Below are 20,409 nucleotides of genomic sequence, written 5' to 3' on the forward strand. Positions count from 1 at the left end.
GTCTGTCTGTCTGTGTGTCTCCCATGAGTAAAGAAATAAAATGTTTTTTGAAAAAAAAGAATAGCCTTATATCCTATCCTAATTGCTAAATTTTCCAGAATCAAAATAGAGGCAAAATTGTAAAGGTTAAGAATTTTACAAGCCAAGGAATGCTAAGAATTGCCAGCAAACCACCAGAAACTAGGAAAATGTTGTGGAACAGATTCACCCTCATAGCCCTCAGAAGGACAAACCCTGTTGACACCTTGATCTCAGACTTCTGGTCTCCAGAACTGCAAGACAATTCTGTTTAGCCTATGATGCTAAAATAAAGGCTACCTCTGTTACTTGCTAGGTTATACCAAAAATGACTGCTGGCGGCATTGAAACGGGAATTTATTGCAGTGATCTTTTCAGTGAGTACACAGAAACCACTGTCCAGGACTTATTTCAACTTTTCCCTCCCTCCCTCCCTCCCTCCCTTCCTTTCTTCCTTCCTCCCTTCCTCCCTCCCTTCCTTCTTCCTCCCTCCCTCCCTTTCTCTCTCTCTCTTTCTTTCTTTCATTTATTTGACAGAGAGAACACAGGCAGGGGGAGTGGCTGGCAAAGGGAGAGGGAGAAGCAGACTCCCCGTGGAGCAGACAGCCCAATATGGGGCTCAATCTCCAGACCCGGGGATCATGACCTGAGCCAAAGGAAGACGTTTAACCGACTGACCCACCTAGGTGCCCCTCAACTTTTCTTTAAGATTTTATTTTTAAGTAATATCTACACACAAACCTGGGGCTCAAACCCACAACCCTGAGATAAAGAGTCTGGAAGATTTCAAATGGAAATTTTGAGATTTAGAAATGTGGAGCATTGTTCCTCCAGAATGTGATAAGAAGGAAAGGTGACTGGTTGTTGTTTGCTAACTATCCATAGCTACCTCAGCAGAAGACACAGCAAGGGGATACAGCAAGTGTTATTCCCCAGTTCCCTTAGTCTATTGGCATTTATTCATGTTGTCTTTCCTAAGCAAGGTTACTATAAACTGGATTTCAGTTTTTGCTCTATTAATCTTCAATATGAAAACATTTAGTTTTCAACTCGGGAGGCGTTCCCAGAAGCTGTAGCAAAGGAGTTGCTTTCACATGATAGCATGCAGCTCAGGGAATGATCTGAGCAAACAAAATGTTTCCAGGTGGTGCTGCAGGTGCAAAGAATACCTGGATTCACTCTTAAATTTCTTTAGGCTTTGTCATGATTATCTTCCCAGAAATGGTTCTCCAGTGAGACCATACTTCCTAATGGTAGGAACAGACCGAACCCACATCTGTCATTTGCACCCCTCAAAACCAATCTTTGCAAGCTTTATAGCCCAAGGTCTCGGTTTTTCTTGCAACAATTAAGAAACAAACTGGAGGCACACCAAACATAACAAAACCCCCTAAACCAAAACAAAACTCATTAGATTTAAATTCTTCCTTCATAGCTATGTCCTAGAAGGACTACTGACCATTACCAATTAAACACCGCACAATTCTTCCCAGAGCACCTCATTCTCCAAAGAGAATGGGTTTTCCTGAAGCTAGATTTGGAGAATGAAGACCCACTTCCTGGCACTGAAGAAGTGAACAAGCCGGAATATCTTGGTAGCATATTTGACTGTGCAATGATTTTTTTCTCTTGTTGTCTTCCAGATGTTGAGTCCTGCAATAGTTCAGGATAGGCCTTGTGAAGAAGAACCCTGGTGTTGATGGAGAATGGTTTCTCTTACCTGTGTTTTGTTGACAAATTTCAGGGAGTAATAGAGGTTATTTCCAAAGGTAGCAGTCTGTGGAAGTACCGCGTCCAAGTCCAGTAGATGGCGCCTCTAACTCTTTTCCTGCCTTATTTCAAATGTATTTTACCAATACTAATCCAAGGTCCCCCCCAACCCACTATGGGCTTTTAAATAATCTGGCATGTTGATTCTTTTGATTCTCTTAGGAAAAGTCAAAAGTGAGCACAGTTCTTACAGGTGAAGAGATTATAGAAATGCAAAAAACTGGAACTGTCATAGCAAGTACTACTGCAATTTCATATGAAAGAAACCACTAATGACCTAAGCGTGAAAACAGGTAAAGAACTGAAGAATAGAAAAGTGAGCTTCCACTCACAAGGTTTTTGTTGTTGCTTTTCTCTAGACGCTTCCGGTGCTTTGTATTTTCAGAATTTCTACAGCTGAAGATTTTCCTTTAGGAGAGTAACCCACTCACTTTTTATTTGTACAGACTGGACACATTGACAGATCTCGTCAGCTTTCTGTAAGAAGTCGTCACTGCAAGAAGCAGGCAAACCTGCTGTATAGAAGAAGCTGTATAACCTAGGACAAGTTTATCTTTCAGTGTCCTCATCTGTTAAAAGGAGTAATAAAAATGTCTATCATGACCATAGGGTTATGATGAGTTAAAGTAATGTGATTCACTGTGGTGATTGCAGATAATAAACACCGGATAAATATGTTTCCCAGTGTATACTTTTCTTGAGCGCATGCAACCCACTGGGGGCTGGAAGAGAATCTTGAACATTGTGCCTTACAGTAACTTTTGCATTCAAAACCTGGTATGTCATAGCAAGGAATTAAAAACCCTGGGTGAAGGTTTATAATAACTAAGGTCCCTCACTCAGAAACTAGGTTAATTAAGATGGAGCGGACCAGCACTGGAACACATAAGGATGGCAATAATGGTAGAATTCTATGCACTGCTATCCACTTCATATAAAAAGATACTGAATCAAGCACACACGTTTTGTGGGATGTTTCTTTCCCTCTTGCTTATCTGTAACGTTAGAATGCTCCAAAATCTGGCTTCCAAATACCTCAAATCAGAAATTGACGGTGCCAGAGTAAGTTGAGTAGTAAATCGTAACCGGAATAATCAACTATTTTCATTCGTAAATAAATTTACGTCCATCTGAAGCAAAAGACACGATCGACGAGGATGGGATTCGAACCCACGCGTGCAGAGCACAATGGATTAGCAGTCCATCGCCTTAACCACTCGGCCACCTCGTCCCAGAAGCCTACTGCTTCCTGGTAACTATAGGGAGTAATACTAGGGGGATGTGACGCAACGTTATGGAGGCCGCCATTTTGTACGGAAACAAAGATTCGATCATTTTTACAGCGAGTAATCAAAAGAAAATGGCTGCTCCCATGATGTGAGGGGTCGACAGCGGGGAGGGACAAAGGAAAGTTCGGTAGAAAATGAGATAGCCTTCAAGGAAATAAAATTGATATACAGACTGGGAAGTTTAATTAAAGGTGTCAGGAACGGGGTGGCGCCGGAGCCTAAGGGGCGGAGCCGACGCGTAGAGCGGCTTTGCGCATGTGCAACCGCTAGGCGGTTACATTTGAATGCTGCACTGAGGTAGTCTGGGTGTTGTGAGGTGAAGCCGGTGGGCGGCGGCGGGCCCTCTCTGAGGAGCGCGCGGACCCAAGGCAAGTCTGAGGAGCATTTGTCAAGCAGCTGGACTGCGGTGGGTAAAGAGAATGACCCTTTCGTTCCAGGCTTCCAGGGCTGTGGGTTTCAGGTTTTTTTCTGGGTGCTCTGAAGGCTCCGCGGTGGGGCGTTGGGACGCTTCGTCCGCCTGGCGGCCTCCGAAAGCGAGCGGCGCGGAGTAGAAGTTTCCGCCCGTTTGCGGGGCTTTTATTACTCCCTATAGCTACCAGGGCCTTCCTCCTGTGTTGGCGTTTCTCCCTCCACACCTGAGCGCCTCGGGCCTGCTCGGGTTCGGCTCCGCGGCGCCCCGCCCCGCCGCCGTCTGTCAGGGCTCCGGGACTGCGCCTGGCACGCACCCCTTCCCTAGGGGACTCCGGCGGTTTGTATTTCCGACTCTGTCTTTTCGAAGCTGTAACTGAAGTGACAGTGTTGAGTGGTTTCAAGTGCTCGGCTGGGCGTAGTTTCTGTACTAGCAGCACTGAACAGTCATTGGTTTTCCTGCAGTTACAGTAACGTTGACAGAGTCAGTGTGAGTAAGCCACAAACGAGTTTTGGCAAAATCTCCGTTAGTAATTCGGAGTTTGTTAAAGCTCCTTTTTCTTGCTGCTGACCTCCATATTGAGTTGAAGAAAAAACAAACAAGCAAACTCCAAATATTGCCGATTGGGGTTTTAGAGATCCTTTTGTAGAGAGGTGACGGAGAAAACCGGAGCAGAGCTTACTCTAGATATTAAGATTGAAGCTTTCACTTCAGTTGAATTGGATCCGTCGAATTCCTCAAGTATTGATGGGGTTCCTTGTGCCAGAGCCGAGAGCCAATGATTCAGAGACCCTAATCTGGAGGAGAGGAGTTTTCAGTCCAGAACAGAAAAGTATCAATATTCACAAATAACTGTAACACAAGACAATGTAAAAGATCATGGGACCCTGTGAGGTGCCATGAGAGCCCAAGAAAGGGAGAGCTTATTTGATGCTTTGGGCCCTGGAGACTAAAGGAGGCTTTGTGGAGGAGGGGGCACTAGAGGTGGAACTGGAAGGGAAGGATGCATTACGGAGTTGAGTCAATGTAAGATTTTGCTAATGGAAAGATTGGGTTCAAAGCCGTATAATTCTCCTTGACTATGTGAATGGCTGGAAATGTTTACAAGATGACAAATAGATACAAAAATGTTTGGATTGATGGTATCAGTGACATGTTTGCTGAATAAGAGAGCATAACGGAAGATGCCCTAGATATTGGTAGTAGGACAGTGCTATCCAATGAAACCTTCAGTGATAATGGTAACGTTTTGTTTTTTGTTTTTTGTTTTTTAATGGTAACGTTTTATATTTGCACTGACCAACATGGTTACCCACTGGTCACAAATGACAACTGAATGCCTGGAATGTGGCTATTGTGACTGAAGAACTGAATTTTAAGTTTTATTTCATTTAATTTAAATTTGGTACCACTGGCTGGCTCAGCCTTTGAGCGCCTGCCTTGGGCTCAGGGTATGATCCCGGAGTCTGGTGATTGAGCCCCACATCAGGCTTCCTGCAAGAAGCCTGCTTCTCCCTCTGCCTATGTCTCTGCCTCTCTCTGTGTGTGTGTCTGTCTTATGAATAAATAAAAATATTTTTTTTTGTTTTTGAATAAATAAAAATATTTTCAATAAATAAATTTAAATTTAAATAGCTGCTGTATCAGGTAGCACAGGTCTAGAGCCTATTATCAGTGGACACAATGGAATACATTAACTCTAGAAACTGTTAGTGTAAATGCAGAAGTAGCCGAAGAGCCTGATAGTAAATATTTCAGATTTTGCAGTCTGTATAGTCACCAGCATTGTCTCTGTTGACTGTTCTTCTTTGTTTTTTGTTTAGTTTTCTTTTTGTTCTTTTGTTTCCTACAACCCATTCAAAATGTTTAAAAACAAAAACAACAAAACACACTCTTAAGGGCCCATTTGGCCCAGTAGCTGTAAAGACCTCGGGATTATTTAGACTAGTAATTCCTAAACTTTCTTGTCCCTTAGGTCAAAATAAATACCTACCAGTTCCATTTATTAAGTCATTAGATCCAAACAACTTAAAAAGTTAAGTTGAAATAAATTTATGTCCTAATTGCCTAGTAGCCATTTGAAAAAAAAAAAAAAGAGCATAAATCGAAGGAAACGATAATATTTTTATTTTATTCTTAAATAATTACAATTATTTACTAATTGGTTATATGTGCCTGTTGAACACTACACAACTTCTCAAATCTTGGAATCATACTGGACACTGCCACCCTCATTTCCAGTACCACATTGATAAAAAGTACTTGCCAAAAATCCAGCTTTGCAATAATATGTTATCTAAATGAATATGATACAAATAGGTACTATTTTGAGCTAGTAATTCACACAGTGCCTGACAGCTGTTAAAAATTGCCATTTCCCTCAAAATTTAAAATATCCCAGAACACTTCTGTGACTATGCTGTAGCATCTTTGGGTGCCAGGTGCATGGTTTTAGAACCAGTCAATTAGTTACTGTGGCAGTGACCAAGAGTTCAACCATAACAGCATTTTACAAATGAAATTTAACATCATGATCTGGGGTACCCTATTTCTGTTGAAGGTTGAACTTACAATTATATAATAAATAGGATTTTTTTGAAAAGAGGACTTCAGTAAGCTTTGAATCTCATCACATAATTAAGTGCCACCTGGTCTGCAGGTTAGACAGGAATGATGTTCAATGACTATTTCAAACAGTGAAGATGTTTAGGTGATCCTGATTTGATAGTATTTAATATTTTTATCTGACAATTTTGATTATGTCACTGAATTTGAAAATATTCCCAAAAGGAGAAAAACTGCAAGTCAGTGATTATAAAGTAAAAGTAATTTAAAATAATTGTTTCTTATTTATTCAGCAAATTTTTATTGAGCTCCTATTATATACAAAGCACATGCTAGTTTTTCAGAATGTAACAATGAGCTTAAGAGACACCAGCCTTATTCTCATAGAATTTGCCATTGGGGCACAAGTAGTTTGGGGAAGTACCAGGAATAATTAATTTGCAACATTTTTTTTTTTTTAAGATTTTATTTATTTATTTGAGAGAGAGTGAGAGCACAAGCAGGAGGAGAGGCAGAGGTAGAGGGTGAAGCCAGTCACTCCCTGCTGAGCAGGAAGCCCAATATATATGGGGCTCGATCCTAGGACCCTGATATCATGACTTGAGCTGAAGGCAGATGCATAACCGACTGAGCTGCCCAGGTGCCCCCATAACAGACTTAAATTTCAGTTGTGGTAATGCTACAAAAGAGACCTACATAGTGCTGCAGAGTGCTTTTTTTTTTTTTTTTTTTTGGCTTTTTTGGCTTTTTTGGCTTTTTTGGCTTTTTTGCCAAGAGAAAATAGCAAATATAAATTCAGTGGCTCAGGAAAGAGCTTTGTGTGTACCGGAATAGAAATGCCAGTGTGGTTAGCATACTGAGGAAGACAGTGGCATGAGATCAAGTGTGTAGTCTGAAAGGCAAGTGGAGACCACATCTTAGAGTTCATGCTCAGTACCATGGGAAGTCATTGAAGGTTTTAAGTAGTGAGGGGTCTCTTAAATGTGACTTATGTTTAAGAAGATAACTCTCTATGGAGAGAAAGGACTATGGAGAATAAGAGTGAGAGCAGAGAGACCATTGAGGTGAATATTGCAATAGTTTACATGAGAGATAGTGATAGCTTGAAACTGTGGTGGAGGCACTGAAGAGAGAAGTAGATGCATTTGGGATATATATATGAAATAGAACCACAAAGATTTGGTGATGAACAGAATTGGACATAGGTACCATACTTGTTTGATCTCATTGGGACATCTTCAGAGGTTTACCATTAAGTTGATGTTTGATGTTGGGTTTTTTCATTTTATTTTTTTATTTTTTTTATTTTATTGAAATTCAGTTAACTAACATTTAGTGTATTATTAGTTCAGAGATAGAGTTCAGTGATTCATTAGTTGTACATAATACCCAGTACTCATTATATCACATGCCCTCCTTAATGATTGTCATCTAGCTACCCCACCCCTCAATGCTCTTCCCTTCCAGCAACCCACACTTTGTATCCTATGGTAAAGAATCTCTTACAGTTTGTCTCCCTAAAAGATTCATTTTGTTTTATTTTTCCCTCCCTTATGTTCCTCTGTTTTGGTTCTTAAATTCTACGTATGAGTGAAATCATACGATATTTGTCTTTTCTCTGATTGACTTATTTCACTTAGCATAATACCTTTAGTTCCGACCTTTGTATCCTATGGTTAAGAATCTCTTAGGGTTTGTCTCCCTAAGAGATTTCATTTTGTTTTATTTTTCCCTCCCTTCCCTTATGCTCCTCTGTTTTGTTTTTTAAATTCCATGTATGAGTGAAATCATGTATTTGTATTTTTCTGATTGACTTATTTCGCTTAGCATAATACCTCTAGTTCTATCCACATCATTTGCAAATGTAAGATTTCATACATTTTTGATGTCTGAGTAATATTCCATTTTATATATATACAACACATCTTCTTTATCCATTCATCTGTTGTTGGACATCTGGGCACTTTGCATAGTTTGGCTCTTGTGGACATTGTTGGTGTAAACATTGGGGTACTGGTGCCCCTTTGGGTCACTATATTTGTATCTTTGGAGTAAATACCTAGTAGTGCAATTGCTAGGTCATAGGGGAGCTCTATTTTTAACTTTTTGAGGAACTTCCATGCTGTTTTTCAGAGTGCTTGTACCAGCTTGCATTCCCACCAGCAGTGTAAGAGAATTCCCCTTTCTCCACATCCTCACCAACATCTGGTGTTTACTGTTTTATTAATATTAGCCATTCTAACTGTTGTGAAGTGGTATTTCATTGTAGTTTTGATTTGTATTTCCCTAATGCCAAGTGATACGGAGCATTTTTTCATGTCTGTTGGCCACTTGTAAGTCTTCTTAGGAGAAATGTCTGTTCATATCTTCTGCCTCTCTCTCTAAGATTCTATTTATTTATTTACAGAGAGAGAGAGAGAGAGAAAGAGTATGTACACCAGAGAGCACAAGCAGGGAGAATAGGAGAGAGAGACGGAATAGCAGACTCCCTACTGAGCAGGGAACTGACATAGGGCTGAATCCTAGGACTCTGAGGTCATGACCTGAGCTAAAGGCAGACGCTTAACCCACTGAGCCACTCATGTGTGTCCCATCTTCTGCCCATTTCTTGACTGGATTATCTGGTTTTTGGGTGTTGAGTTTGATAAGTTCTTTATAGATTTTGGATACTAACCCTTTATCTGATAAGATTTTTGCAAATATCTTCTCCCATTCTGTTGGTTGTTTTTTGGTTTTGTTGACTGTTTCCTTTGATGCAAAAGCTTTTTATCCTGATTTTATTTATTTATTTTTATCATGATTGATTTATTGGTGAAGTCCCAATAGTTCATTTTTGATTTTGGAAATGTGTCTAGCAAGAAGTCACTGTGGCCGAGGTCAAAGAGGTTGCTGCCTATGTTTTTCTCTAGGATTTTGATGGATTCCTGTCTCAAATTTAGGTCTTTCATCCATTTTAAGTGTATTTTTCTGTATCAGGTAAGAAAATGGTCTCGTTTCATTCTTCTGCATGTAGCTATCCAATTTGCCCAACACAATTTATGGATATTCTTTCCTGTTTTCTCAAAGATTAGTTGACTGTGGAGTTGAGGGTCCATTTCTGGGTTCTCTATTCTGTTCCATCGATCTGTGTATCTGTTTTTCTGCCAGTACCATACTATTTTGATGATTACAGCTTTGTAATATAGCTTCAAATCTGGAACTGTGATGCCTCCAGCTTTGATTTTCAACTTTCCTTTGGCTATTCAGGATTTTTTCTGGTTCCATACAAATTTTAGGATTATTTGTTCCAGTTCTGTGAAAAAAGTTGATGGTATTTTGATAGGGATCCCATTGAATGTATAGATTGCTCTGGGCAGCATAAACATTTTAACAGTATTTGTTCTTGGAATCCATGAGCGTAGAACGTTTTTCCATATCTTTGTGTCTTCCTCAATTTCTTTCATGAATGTTCTATAGTTTTCAGAGTACATATCCTTTGCTTCTTTGGTTAGGTTTATTCCTAGGTATCTTTATGGTTTTGGTGTAAACAGGATCGATTCCATAATTTCTCTTTTTTCTGTCTCATTGTTAGTATGTAGATATGCAATTGATTTCTGTGCATTTATTTTATATTCTGCCACTTTGCTGAATTCCTGTATGAGTTCTAGCAATTTTGAAATGAAGTCTTCTGGGTTTTCCATATGGAGTATCATGTATTCTGTAAAGAGTGAAAGTTTGATTTTGCTGATTCAGGTGCCTTTCATTTCTTTTGGTTGTCTGATTGCTGAGGCTAGAACATTTTTTTTTTTTTTTTTTGAGGCTAGGACTTTTAGTACTATGTTGAATAACAATGGTGAGAGTGGACATCCCTATCATGTTCCTGACTTTAGGGACAGGCTCTGAGTTTTTCCCTGTTGAAAATGATATGCTGTGGGCTTTTTGTATATGGCTTTTATGATATTGAAGTACATGCCCTTTATCCCTAAAGTGTGAAAAGTTTTAATCAAGAAAGGATGCTTTACTTTGTCAGATGCATTTTCTGCATCTTTTGATAGGATCTTAGGATTCTTGTCCTTGCTTTTATTAATGTGTGTATCACATTGGTGGATTTGCAGATGTTGAACCACCCTTGCAGCCCAGGAGTAAATCCTATTTGGTCCGGGTAAATAATCCTTTTAATGTACTGTTGGATCCTGTTGGCTAGTATCTTGGTGAGAATTTTTCCATTCATGTTCATTAGCGATATTGGTCTGTAATTCTCCTTTTTGGTGGGGTCTTTGTCTAATTTTGAATCAAAGTAATGCTGGCCTCATAGAGCTTGGAAATTTTCCTTCCATTTCTATTTTTAAACAGCTTTAGAAGAATAGATATTACTTCTCTTAAGTTTTGGTAGAAGTCCCCTGTGTAGCTCTCCAGCCCTGGACTCTTGTTTGTTGGGAGATTTTTGATGACTGCTTCAATTTCCTTGCAGGTTATGGGTCTATTCAGGTTTTCTATTTCTTCCTGTTTTCGTTTTGGTAGTTTATGTGTTTCTAGGAGTGCATCCATTTCTTCCAGACTGCCTAATTTGTTGCCATATAGTTGCCCATAATATGCTCTTAAAATTGTATTTATTCGGTGTTGATTGTGATCTCTCCTCTTTCATTTATGATTTTATTTGGGTCCTTTCTCTTTTCTTTTTGATAATTCTGGTTAGGGTGTTATTTGTCATATTACTTCTTTCAAAGAACCAGCTCCTAGTTGGTCTGTTCTGTTGTTTTGGTTTCTATTCCATTGATTTCTGCTCTACTATTTATTATTTTTCTTCTCCAGCCGGGTTTAGGCTTTATTTGGTGTTCTTTCTCCAGCTTCTATAGGTTAGGTTATGTATTTGAGACTTTTCTTGTTTCTTGAGAAAGGCTTGTATTGCTATTTACTTCCCTCTTAGGACTGCCTTTGCTGCATCCCAAGGTTTTAAATAGTTGTGTTTTCATTTGTTTCCTTTTTTAATTTCCTGGTTGACCATTCATTCTTTAGTAGGATGCTCTTTAACTTCCATGTGTTTGTGTTCCTTTCAAATTTCCTCTTGTGGGGATCCCTGGGTGGCGCAGTGGTTTAGCGCCTGCCTTTGGCCCAGGGCGCGATCCTGGAGACCCGGGATCGAATCCCATATCGGGCTCCTGGTGCATGGAGCCTGCTTCTCCCTCTGCCTGTGTCTCTGCCTCTCTCTCTCTCTCTGTGTGACTATCATAAATAAATTTAAAAAAATTAAAAAAAAAAAAACAAATTTCCTCTTGTGTTTAAGTTCAGATTTTAAAGCATTGTGGTCTGAAAATGTGTAGGGAATAATCCCAGTCTTTTGGTACTGGTTGACCTGATTTATGACCCACTATGTGATCTATTCTGGAGAATGTTCCATGTGCACTTGAGAAGAATGTGTATTCTGTTGCTCTAGGATGGAATGCTCTGAATAATATCTGTGAAGTCCATCTGGTCCATGTCTCATTCAATGCCCTTGTTTCCTTATTAAGGTCCCTTACTATTGTATTATTATCAATATGTTTCTTTAATTTTGATATTAATTGGTTTATACAATTGGCTGCTCCCATGTTAGAGGCATAAATATTTATAATTGTTAGATCTTCATATTGGATAGACCCTTTAATTATGATACAGTGTCCTTCATTTCTTCTTACAGTCTTTGGTTTAAAATCTAATTTGTCTGATATGAGGATTGCTACCCCAGCTTTCTTTTGATGTCCATTAACATGATAGAAGGTTCATCACCCCGTCACTTTGAATTTGGAGGTGTCTTTAGGTATAAAATGAGTCTCTCGCAGATACCATAATGATGAGTCTTGCTTTTTTTTTTGCTTTTTTTTTTTTTAAAGATTTTATTTATTTATTCATGATAGTCACAGAGAGAGAGAGAGAGAGAGGCAGAGACACAGGCAGAGGGAGAAGCGGGCTCCATGCAGGGAGCCCGATGTGGGATTCGATCCCTGGTCTCCAGGATCGCGCCCTGGGCCAAAGGCAGGCGCCAAACCGCTGCGCCACCCAGGGATCCCTCCTTTTTTTTTTTTTTTTTTTAATCCAGTCTGCTACCCTGTGTCTTTTGATTGGAGAATTTAGCCAATTTACATTTAGACTAACTATTGAAATATGTGAAATTATTGCTATTGTATTACCTGTAGAGTCACTGTTTCTGAATATTGTCTCTGTCCCTTTCTGGTCTATGTTATTTTGGGGCTCTCTATTTATGTAAAGGATCCCCTTTAATATTTCTTGCAGGGCTAATTTAGTGATCACATATCCTTTTGGTTTCTGTTTGTCCTGGAACCTCTTCATCTCTCCTTCTATTCTGAATGACAGCCTTGGCTGCATATTTTTCTCATTTAGCACCTTGAATATATCATGCCAGTACTTTCTGGCCTGCTAGGTCTCTAGGGATAGGTCTACTGCCAACCTTATGTTCCTACCCTTGTAGGTTAAGGACCTCTTGTGCTGAAGTGCTTTCAGGATTTTGTCCCTGAAATTTGCAATCTTCACTATTTATATGACAAGGTGTTACCAGTTTTTATTGATTTTTGAGGGAGGTTCTCCTGGACTTGAACGCCTATTTCCTTCCCCAGATTAGGGAAATTCTCTGCTATAATCTGCTCAAATATACTTTCTGCCCCCCCCCCCCCCTTTCCTCTTCTTCTGGGATCTCAATTATTCTAAGATTGTTTTGCTTTATGGTATCACTTATCTCTCAAATTCTCCCCTTGTGATCCGGTAGTTATCTTTCTTCATTCTCCATCATTTTGTCTTTCATAGCACTAATTCTCTCTTCTGCTTCATTATCCTAGGAACTAGAGCCTCCATTTTTTATTGTATCTCAGTAATAGCCTTTTTTATTTCAACCTGATTAAATTTTAGTTTTTTTATTTCTCCAGAAGGGGATTCTCTAGTGTCTTCAATACTTTTTTTCAAAATCAGCTAGTATCTTTATAATCATTATTCTGAATTCAAGTTCTGACATCTTACTTATCTGTATTGATTAAGTCCTTGACAGTTAGTACTGCCTCTTGTTCTCTTTTTGGGGTGAATTCTTCTGTCTTATTATTCTGTCCAGAGAAGAATAGATGAATGAGAGAGCAAAATGCAGAAATAGCAGAAATGACCCCAGAAACATATATATTAAACAAATCAGAAGAAACCAGAAGCCAAAAAGAAAAAGGAAAAAAAGAGAATATAATCAAACAGATGAACAGAACAGACAGAACAATATGTTAGATCCTGGGTATATTTTCATCTGTTAGAAGAAACTAGATCCCAAAATTGTAACGAAATATATATATATATGAAAATAAAATTAAATACAATGAAAGGAAGTAAAAAATGAAAAAAAATATAAATATAAAAATGAAAAGAAAAAAATACCTAAATAAAGTCGATAAAATAATAAATTAGTTGAAAAGAAAAGAATAATTTTTAACTGAAAGAATCATGAGGGAAAAAAACCCCACTAATTCTATATACTATTTATTTTCCCCTACGCTGGAGTTTTGCAGTTAGGTGTGATTAGTAAACTTGATATTAGCCATTGTTCCTGCTGGTCTTCTGGAGGAGGGGCCTATTGCACTGATTCTCAGGAGTCTTTCTTCAGGAGGAATTGTACCCTCCTTGCCAAGGGGCCAGGCTCAGTGTAAGCAGCTCCAGATTGCTCTATGGTGTTTGTTCCCTGAAGGCTTTTCACACTACTTTGGGGGATGGAAATTGATATGAAAATGAAAATTATACCAACCGGATCTCCAGCCCCAGACCTGAAAATTCTCACCCCCCTCTTCAGTGAGCCCTCACAGAAAAGCAATCATTCCTGTCTTCCTGGTTTTTGTCCACACCCAGTGCTCACCTAGCCTGTGACTGAGCATTTCTGTATCAGGCACATAACCTTGCTTTGAATCTCCAAAGCCTGCAGTCTCCTGTGGTGCACCCTGGTGCCACTCCTTCTGAGAGAGATGGTGGGGATCTCCCCATGGTTCTGCCACTTGTTGGGCCCCTGCTTGGAGGGCGGTTGCCCAACAGTGTGTGCTGTGGTTGGTGGTTTATGGCAACACGGAGCAGAAAGCCTACTCTTGAGCTTGCTGTTTGCAGCAGGCTTCCCTGCTCCAATGCCTGGAAGCTCTGCCGCACTCAGCACCTCCATTCTTTTTGTGACCCTGTGGATCCTGAGACCATGCTGTCTCACCTAGGATTCCCCTCCTGCTTTGCTACCTGAGCACCTTTCAGGCAGGGATCTCCCAGAGCAGACTTCTAAAAGTTCCAATTTTGCATTCCACTTCTATATCACTTTCTGGTAGCTGTCCTATGGAGACTCCCTCCCTCCAGGGTTTATCTTCCAATATATTGCCTCCTGTTCACTTGTCTGCACCTCCTACCTTGCAAAAAGTGGTCACTTTTCTATTTGTAAAATTGCAGCAATTCTTGTCTTAGATCTCCAGTTGAATTTGTAGGTGTTCAGAATGATTTTATAGCTATCTAGCTGAATTCCATGGACCAGATGAAACCAGGATCCCCTACTCCTCTGCCATATTCCTCCCTACCTCTCTGCAATTGGTTTTTTAAACAGACTGTTTGTGAGATTAAGGGATTTACCTTCTCTTCCTAGTTGGTTAGGCTTTTCTTTTTTAAACATGAAAGGGTGTTTTTTTCATCTGTTGAGATGATTATACGGTTTCTCCCTTTTAATCTGTTAGTATGGTAAATTGTAAAATTTATTTTTTAATGTTGAACAAGTTTTGTGTTACCAGAATAAAACCAGTGTAACTAAGGTATATTATGCTCTTTACAAAGTGTTGGCTTCTTTTTGCTATCTATTGAGGATTTTTATATTTATGGTGCTAAAATTGGCATGTGATCTTTCTTTTCTTGTATTATATTTACTTGGTGTGGTGGGCCTGCAAGTCTATATGTGAGATAAAGGTGGTTGCAGGTAAGAGCTTTCTTTCTTTCTTTTTTTTTTTTTTAATACAACATAATTGGCTTAAAATGGCAAAAGTGGTTGTTTTTGAGAAGGATATTGAGTGTAGGGGTACTGTTTTAAGAAACTAATCTTGAAAAATCTATTCCTAAAAATATTATTGTAAGTAGATATGGGTGTTATCTGTGAACAAGAGGTAAGTGAAACAAGAAGAATGGATAAACAGACTGAGAAAGTAATAGAGGATGAAAGGAGAAGGTGAGAAATAAAATATTAGAAGATGCCCATCATCTTATCTGTTTTGACAATTACTTGAATAAACTGATACTAAAAAACGAACAGATTCTGGGGTGTCTTGCTGGCTCAATTGGAAGCACACACAACTCTGGATCTCAGGGTCATGAGTTCGAATCCCACATTGGGTATAGAGATTATTTTAAAAAATTAAAAAATCTTTAAAAACAAAAGAAAAAAACAGATTTTTAGTTCAGTTTGAAGTTCAGATTCATTATTACCTATTGCTTCCTAACTTGGCTTTTGTTATATGTGATGAAAGCATGTAAAATAAGGTACCTTTTAAGTACTTGGTTTCTTCTTTGGTTTGCTTTTTGTTTTTTTACTTACAAAATAAGAACATTGATTTAACAGTTTACATATATAGTATTAGTGTTGTGGTAGAAATGCTTATGTTATTGGGTCAAAATATATAGTTCTTCTGTTTTTTGGATTCTACAGTAGAAAATTTTCTTACCCAGAGGCGAAGTTCTAAAGTTAATGCATAAAATGAACATTTAGTATAGTTACAGGTAGGTAGGAAGTGAGACCAATTGAGGAAACTTCAGGTTATTTATTTCATACTCTTTCCAAGACAAATACTCACTGAGTAGATTTGTAAACATAATCGGCTACATTTTTTAAAATGTTATTCTTAGGGGATCCCTGGGTGGCGCAGCGGTTTGGCGCCTGCCTTTGGCCCAGGGCGCGATCCTGGAGACCTGGGATCGAATCCCACATCGGGCTTCCGGTGCATGGAGCCTGCTTCTCCCTCTGCCTATGTCTCTGCCTCTCTCTCTTTCTCCCTCTGTGACTATCATAAATAAATAAAAAAAAAATTAAAAAAAAAAAAAATTTTAAAATGTTATTCTTAGGTCGGAAGGTTTTTTTTGCTGAGTACTAATAGTTGAATTTTCATAACAAACATGTATGTTATGCACATCCACTGTTTTTTTTTTTTTTTTACATCCACTATTTTTTGATACCTAATTGATTTCACTTTGGGACTGAATTATATAATCCATAAGTTCCTATAAATTAGATCGAATTTTTATTTGAACCATTAATGCCCAAATCATCCCAGAGTTAGTCACTGATTTTATATCGAATATGAGACTTTTCCAGAAATATTAATTATAATGGAGTACTTTTAATTCAGAATTTCTCATTTCATGTTTTATAGCTCCATGGTATAACTTTTTCTTCCCTTTTTCTGGTCTTCCCCCAGAAAGTAATCCTGAAGTTACAACTTTGCTATTAATCTCTTCATAGTTTTTAATTTCTTTTCTTTCTTTTTCACCTGTTCTAATGTTGTGTATTTGTTACAGAAAAAGGTTTTCTTCAAAAATGGATGGGATGTCTTCAGAGACTAATGAAGAGAAGTAAGTTCATGAAGTATAGCTAAAAATGTTAAACTCTTTATCAGAGAAAGATAAAAGATACTTTTCCTACTAGTAAGACCTATTGATAACTTCTGAAATCTTTTTCCATTCTGTTCCAGGGAAAAGAAATAAATGTTACAAAGTCATAGCTTTCTTTGCCATATCTTTGTGTTTATATATCTAGAGTCAAAACTAAGAGGGACTTTAGAGACCACCTCTCATCCCTTCAGTTTAAGGATAGGAAAATTGAGGCCCAAGGAAATGAAATGATTGATCTAAAATTGGCATCGCAAATTGGTGGCCTGTTTATAGCCTACAGACTTTTATTTCCCCTTAAACAGTGTTTTTAAATTTTTGAATTAATTGTTAAAACTTTCTCTTGAAAAATTGAGTGTAGAGCCACCTGGGTGGCTCAGTCAGTTGAACATCCAAATCTAGTATTTTTATATTAGTGTTACCTAAAATTATTATAGTCCAAAAGTAAAACACTGACTCCCTTATGCTATAGTTTAAAAGAGAATCTGTTTAAACAAAATCGAGGCACTGTAATTCTTTGAGGACTCTTTAAGTTTCCATGCTTATATTTCCTTTTTTTTTTTTTTTTTTTTTTTTAAGATTTATTTGTTTGACACACAGAGAGAGTACAAACGGGAAATGGCAGAGGGGAAGGGAGAAGCAGACTCCCTGCTGAGCAGGGAGCCCAATACGGGGCTCAATCCCAGCACCCTGATATCAGGACCTGAGCCAAAGGCAGATGCTTAACCGACTGAGCTAGCTAGGCGCCCTCAAGCATCCTGCACTAGATTTCAGCTCAGGTCATGATTTCTGGGTCATGAGATCCAGCCCCGTGTGGGACTCTGCACTCAGTGCAGAGTCTGCTTGAGATCCTCTCTTTCCCTCTGATCCTTCCTCTGTTGCACTCTCTTTATTTTTCTCTAAAATAAATAAATAAAATCTTGAAGAAGAAAGAGAAAGAAAAATTGAGTGTAGCAACATTGGGCTCGTATTCTTATGGCAACAGCTAACCTGATCTGAATGATTGTGACAGTTCGACCAAGCAGGAATTCTCTGTTATCATCTCAACACCGCCTATTTTTCTTACATCTACTAGATGATCTGTTTGGCCTCCATAGGCATTTGAATTTTTTTTTTAAGATTTTATTTATTTATTCATGAGAGACATAGGGAGAAGGCAGAGACATAGGCAGAGGGAGAAGCAGGCTCCTTGCAGGGAGTCCGATGTGACTCGATCCTAGAACCTCTGCCCTGAACCAAAGGTGGATGCTCAACTGCTGAGCCACCCAGGCATCCCAGCATTTGAATTTTTAAAACCAGATTTAAAAATCACAGAGTAGTAAAACCAGAGCTAGTTTCTTGGTTTATGACCCATTTATCTTATAATTGTACCTCTATAAATATGATACATTATGTTACAATGATTGTTTTTCAAGAGATCTTCTTATAGTATACAATATGTATTTTAAAACACTAGTCTTCTAAATCCTGAATTTAATGTCTTATAAATTTTGCTAAGTGAGGGTGATGCCATGTGTTAAGTGAAAGTGATGGCCAACTTAAAAGCATGTAGAGGATGCTGTGGTGATGTCTTGAAAATTCAGTCTTTTACCAATATGTCTGTAAATTTTTTTTCCTTTTTCAGTGACAATATGGAGAGACCTGTTAGAAGACGACATTCCTCCGTAAGAAACACTTAAATTAATAATTACTTTTTATTGAATGATGACTATATGCCACAGTAATTTTAACTCTAACATCACCATCCCATTCCCACTGGCTCCTATTGCTGTCTGGATAAAGACTCAGATATGTACTTGGTTACACAATTCTATAAATATACTAAAACTTGTACTTTATGAATTTCATGGCAATTTTGAGAATTGTATGTTATGTAATTTATACTTCAATAAAGTTTAAGTATATATTTAGTGTAGTGAGACAAAAAATTCAACTCAAACTGATTTAAGCACAAAATCTATTGGGTTTTGAAACTGAAAAATCCAGAGATAGGGATGACTTTTGCACAATGTAACTGACCAGGGCGTCCAATAATATCACCAATACTAGGATTTTCTCTCACTTTTCCACTCTGACTGCTTCCTCTGGGTAATCTCCATTTTCAGACGGGCTCTCTCCCCATGAGTACTACAGTACCTCCAGTTCTTTTAACTTGCAGTTTCAAGTCCTAAATGAAAAAGGGTCTATTTCCTCAAAATAAAACAAAAACAAAAGACTCAGGATTGAATCATATTAGCTCTACTATCTTGTTATGAATCAAGTCCTCCTTCCTAATATTGATGAGAGAATATCATTTGCATATTGTCCTAGACCAGCTCTACATGTTGTACCCTAGGGTTGAGGTAGAGCTTTACGCAGACCACATGGGATGAGAATAGGCAAAATAGTTGTGGAAGGTGGGCAGGGAGAAGGGAATAGGTGCCAGATATTTAAACTGACCACAAAGTATAGTACTGAACAGTATAAATTTGAGGAGTTTTAGAGGTTTTCACAGAAATTTTAACATCTCTACCTTTTCTCCTGTGATGTAATTTTAGCTGGTTATTAATATTAATCCCCAATTTTCTTGAATAATCCTAATTCATCTAGATTTTGAAACCCCCAAGGAGTCCTCTTCAGGACCTCAGAGGTGGGAATGAAGCAGTTCAGGTAAGTCTCTAGTACAAATGCTTTATAGATGACTATATTCAGTGATAATTTTAAGTCAAGAACTTCATTAGCTGTATGAAGAGAGAACATCATAAATTATTTCTAGTTGAATCTGTACAAGTAAACATCTTATGGCTATCAGGTTAAAATCGAAACTCATGAGTAAGCTGGCACTCTTGATTTTTTTTTTTTTTTTTTTTTTTGCACTCTTGAGTTTTAATTCCAGTTTACTTTTCCAGCCTTTTTTGCCACTCTCACACATATATCTCACCATTGGTTACTATTCTGCAAACATGACACAAACTATCAAGCCTGAAAGAATTTACTTGTAATATCTTCTCTGTTTAGATAATTAATCCTTCATTCTTTGTTCTCCCAAAATTCTATTAAAAAGTTTTTTTCAGGGGGATCCCTGGTTGGCTCAGTGGTTTAGCGCCTGCTTTTGGCCCAGGGTGTGATCCTGGAGTCCCGGGATCGAGTTCCGAATCGGGCTCCCTGCATGGAGCCTGCTTTTCCCTCTGTCTGTGTCTCTGCCTCTCTCTCTCTCTCTCATGAATAAATAAATAAAAATCTTAAAAAAAAATTTTTTTCACAACATTCTGAAAAGTAGCAGGAATGCTTATATAGTCATCACTTAGATTCTACAATTAATATTTTATCATACTTGGTTTATTTATTGTAAGTCTGTAGCCTTCTTTATTTGGTAATTCCTATTTGTCCTTTAAGACTCAACATTGATATCACTTCTCTTAGAAAATCATCCTTCAATACCTTCCTTCCTTTATAATTGTTTGCTAGTTACCATTTTTAATTGAGAATTCCTTGAGGGTAGGAACTTTATCATGTGTTTTTTCAATTCATTGTGCCTGGTATAGTTGACTTTCAGTACATTTTATTGATTGATGAAATGCATATATTTTTGGAGACTATATAATTCTGAGTGCTGACTCTATTTTGGTCTGTCTAATCTTTTTATTTCTCAAATACTTCAAGCTTTTTCTTGCTTTAGGGGCTCTGCACACATTTTGCCTAGACTGCTTTCTCTCTACCCAGCTGACTAATTTTTAACTAATCTTTCAGGTTTCAGATATACTT

The 20,409-nt window shown here is 38.2% G+C and overlaps 1 protein-coding gene and 1 non-coding gene across 4 annotated transcripts in view; one reads left to right on the forward strand and one right to left on the reverse strand.

The window, feature by feature from the left end:
* Positions 1–2,937: 2,937 nt before the first annotated feature.
* Positions 2,938–3,019, reverse strand: TRNAS-GCU (transfer RNA serine (anticodon GCU)). The gene has a single exon. It is a non-coding gene; the product is annotated as a tRNA-Ser (tRNA).
* Positions 3,020–3,156: 137 nt separating this feature from the next.
* KNL1 (kinetochore scaffold 1) overlaps positions 3,157–20,409 on the forward strand; it is a 71,213-nt gene continuing 53,960 nt past the window's right edge. Inside the window, exons 1-4 of one of the 3 annotated variants that reach the window (XM_072808162.1) lie at positions 3,157–3,483; positions 16,576–16,629; positions 18,290–18,329; positions 19,255–19,314. In XM_072808162.1, the coding sequence (XP_072664263.1) occupies positions 16,595–16,629; positions 18,290–18,329; positions 19,255–19,314 (135 nt within the window). In that variant the 5' untranslated portion in view covers positions 3,157–3,483; positions 16,576–16,594. The remainder of the gene's footprint in view (positions 3,484–16,575; positions 16,630–18,289; positions 18,330–19,254; positions 19,315–20,409) is intronic. The other 2 variants (XM_072808163.1, XM_072808165.1) reach the window with 2 other exon arrangements.

Source organism: Canis lupus, chromosome 32 (genome assembly GCF_048164855.1).
Source record: "Canis lupus baileyi chromosome 32, mCanLup2.hap1, whole genome shotgun sequence".
In the NCBI taxonomy this organism is placed as follows: Eukaryota; Metazoa; Chordata; class Mammalia; order Carnivora; family Canidae; genus Canis; species Canis lupus.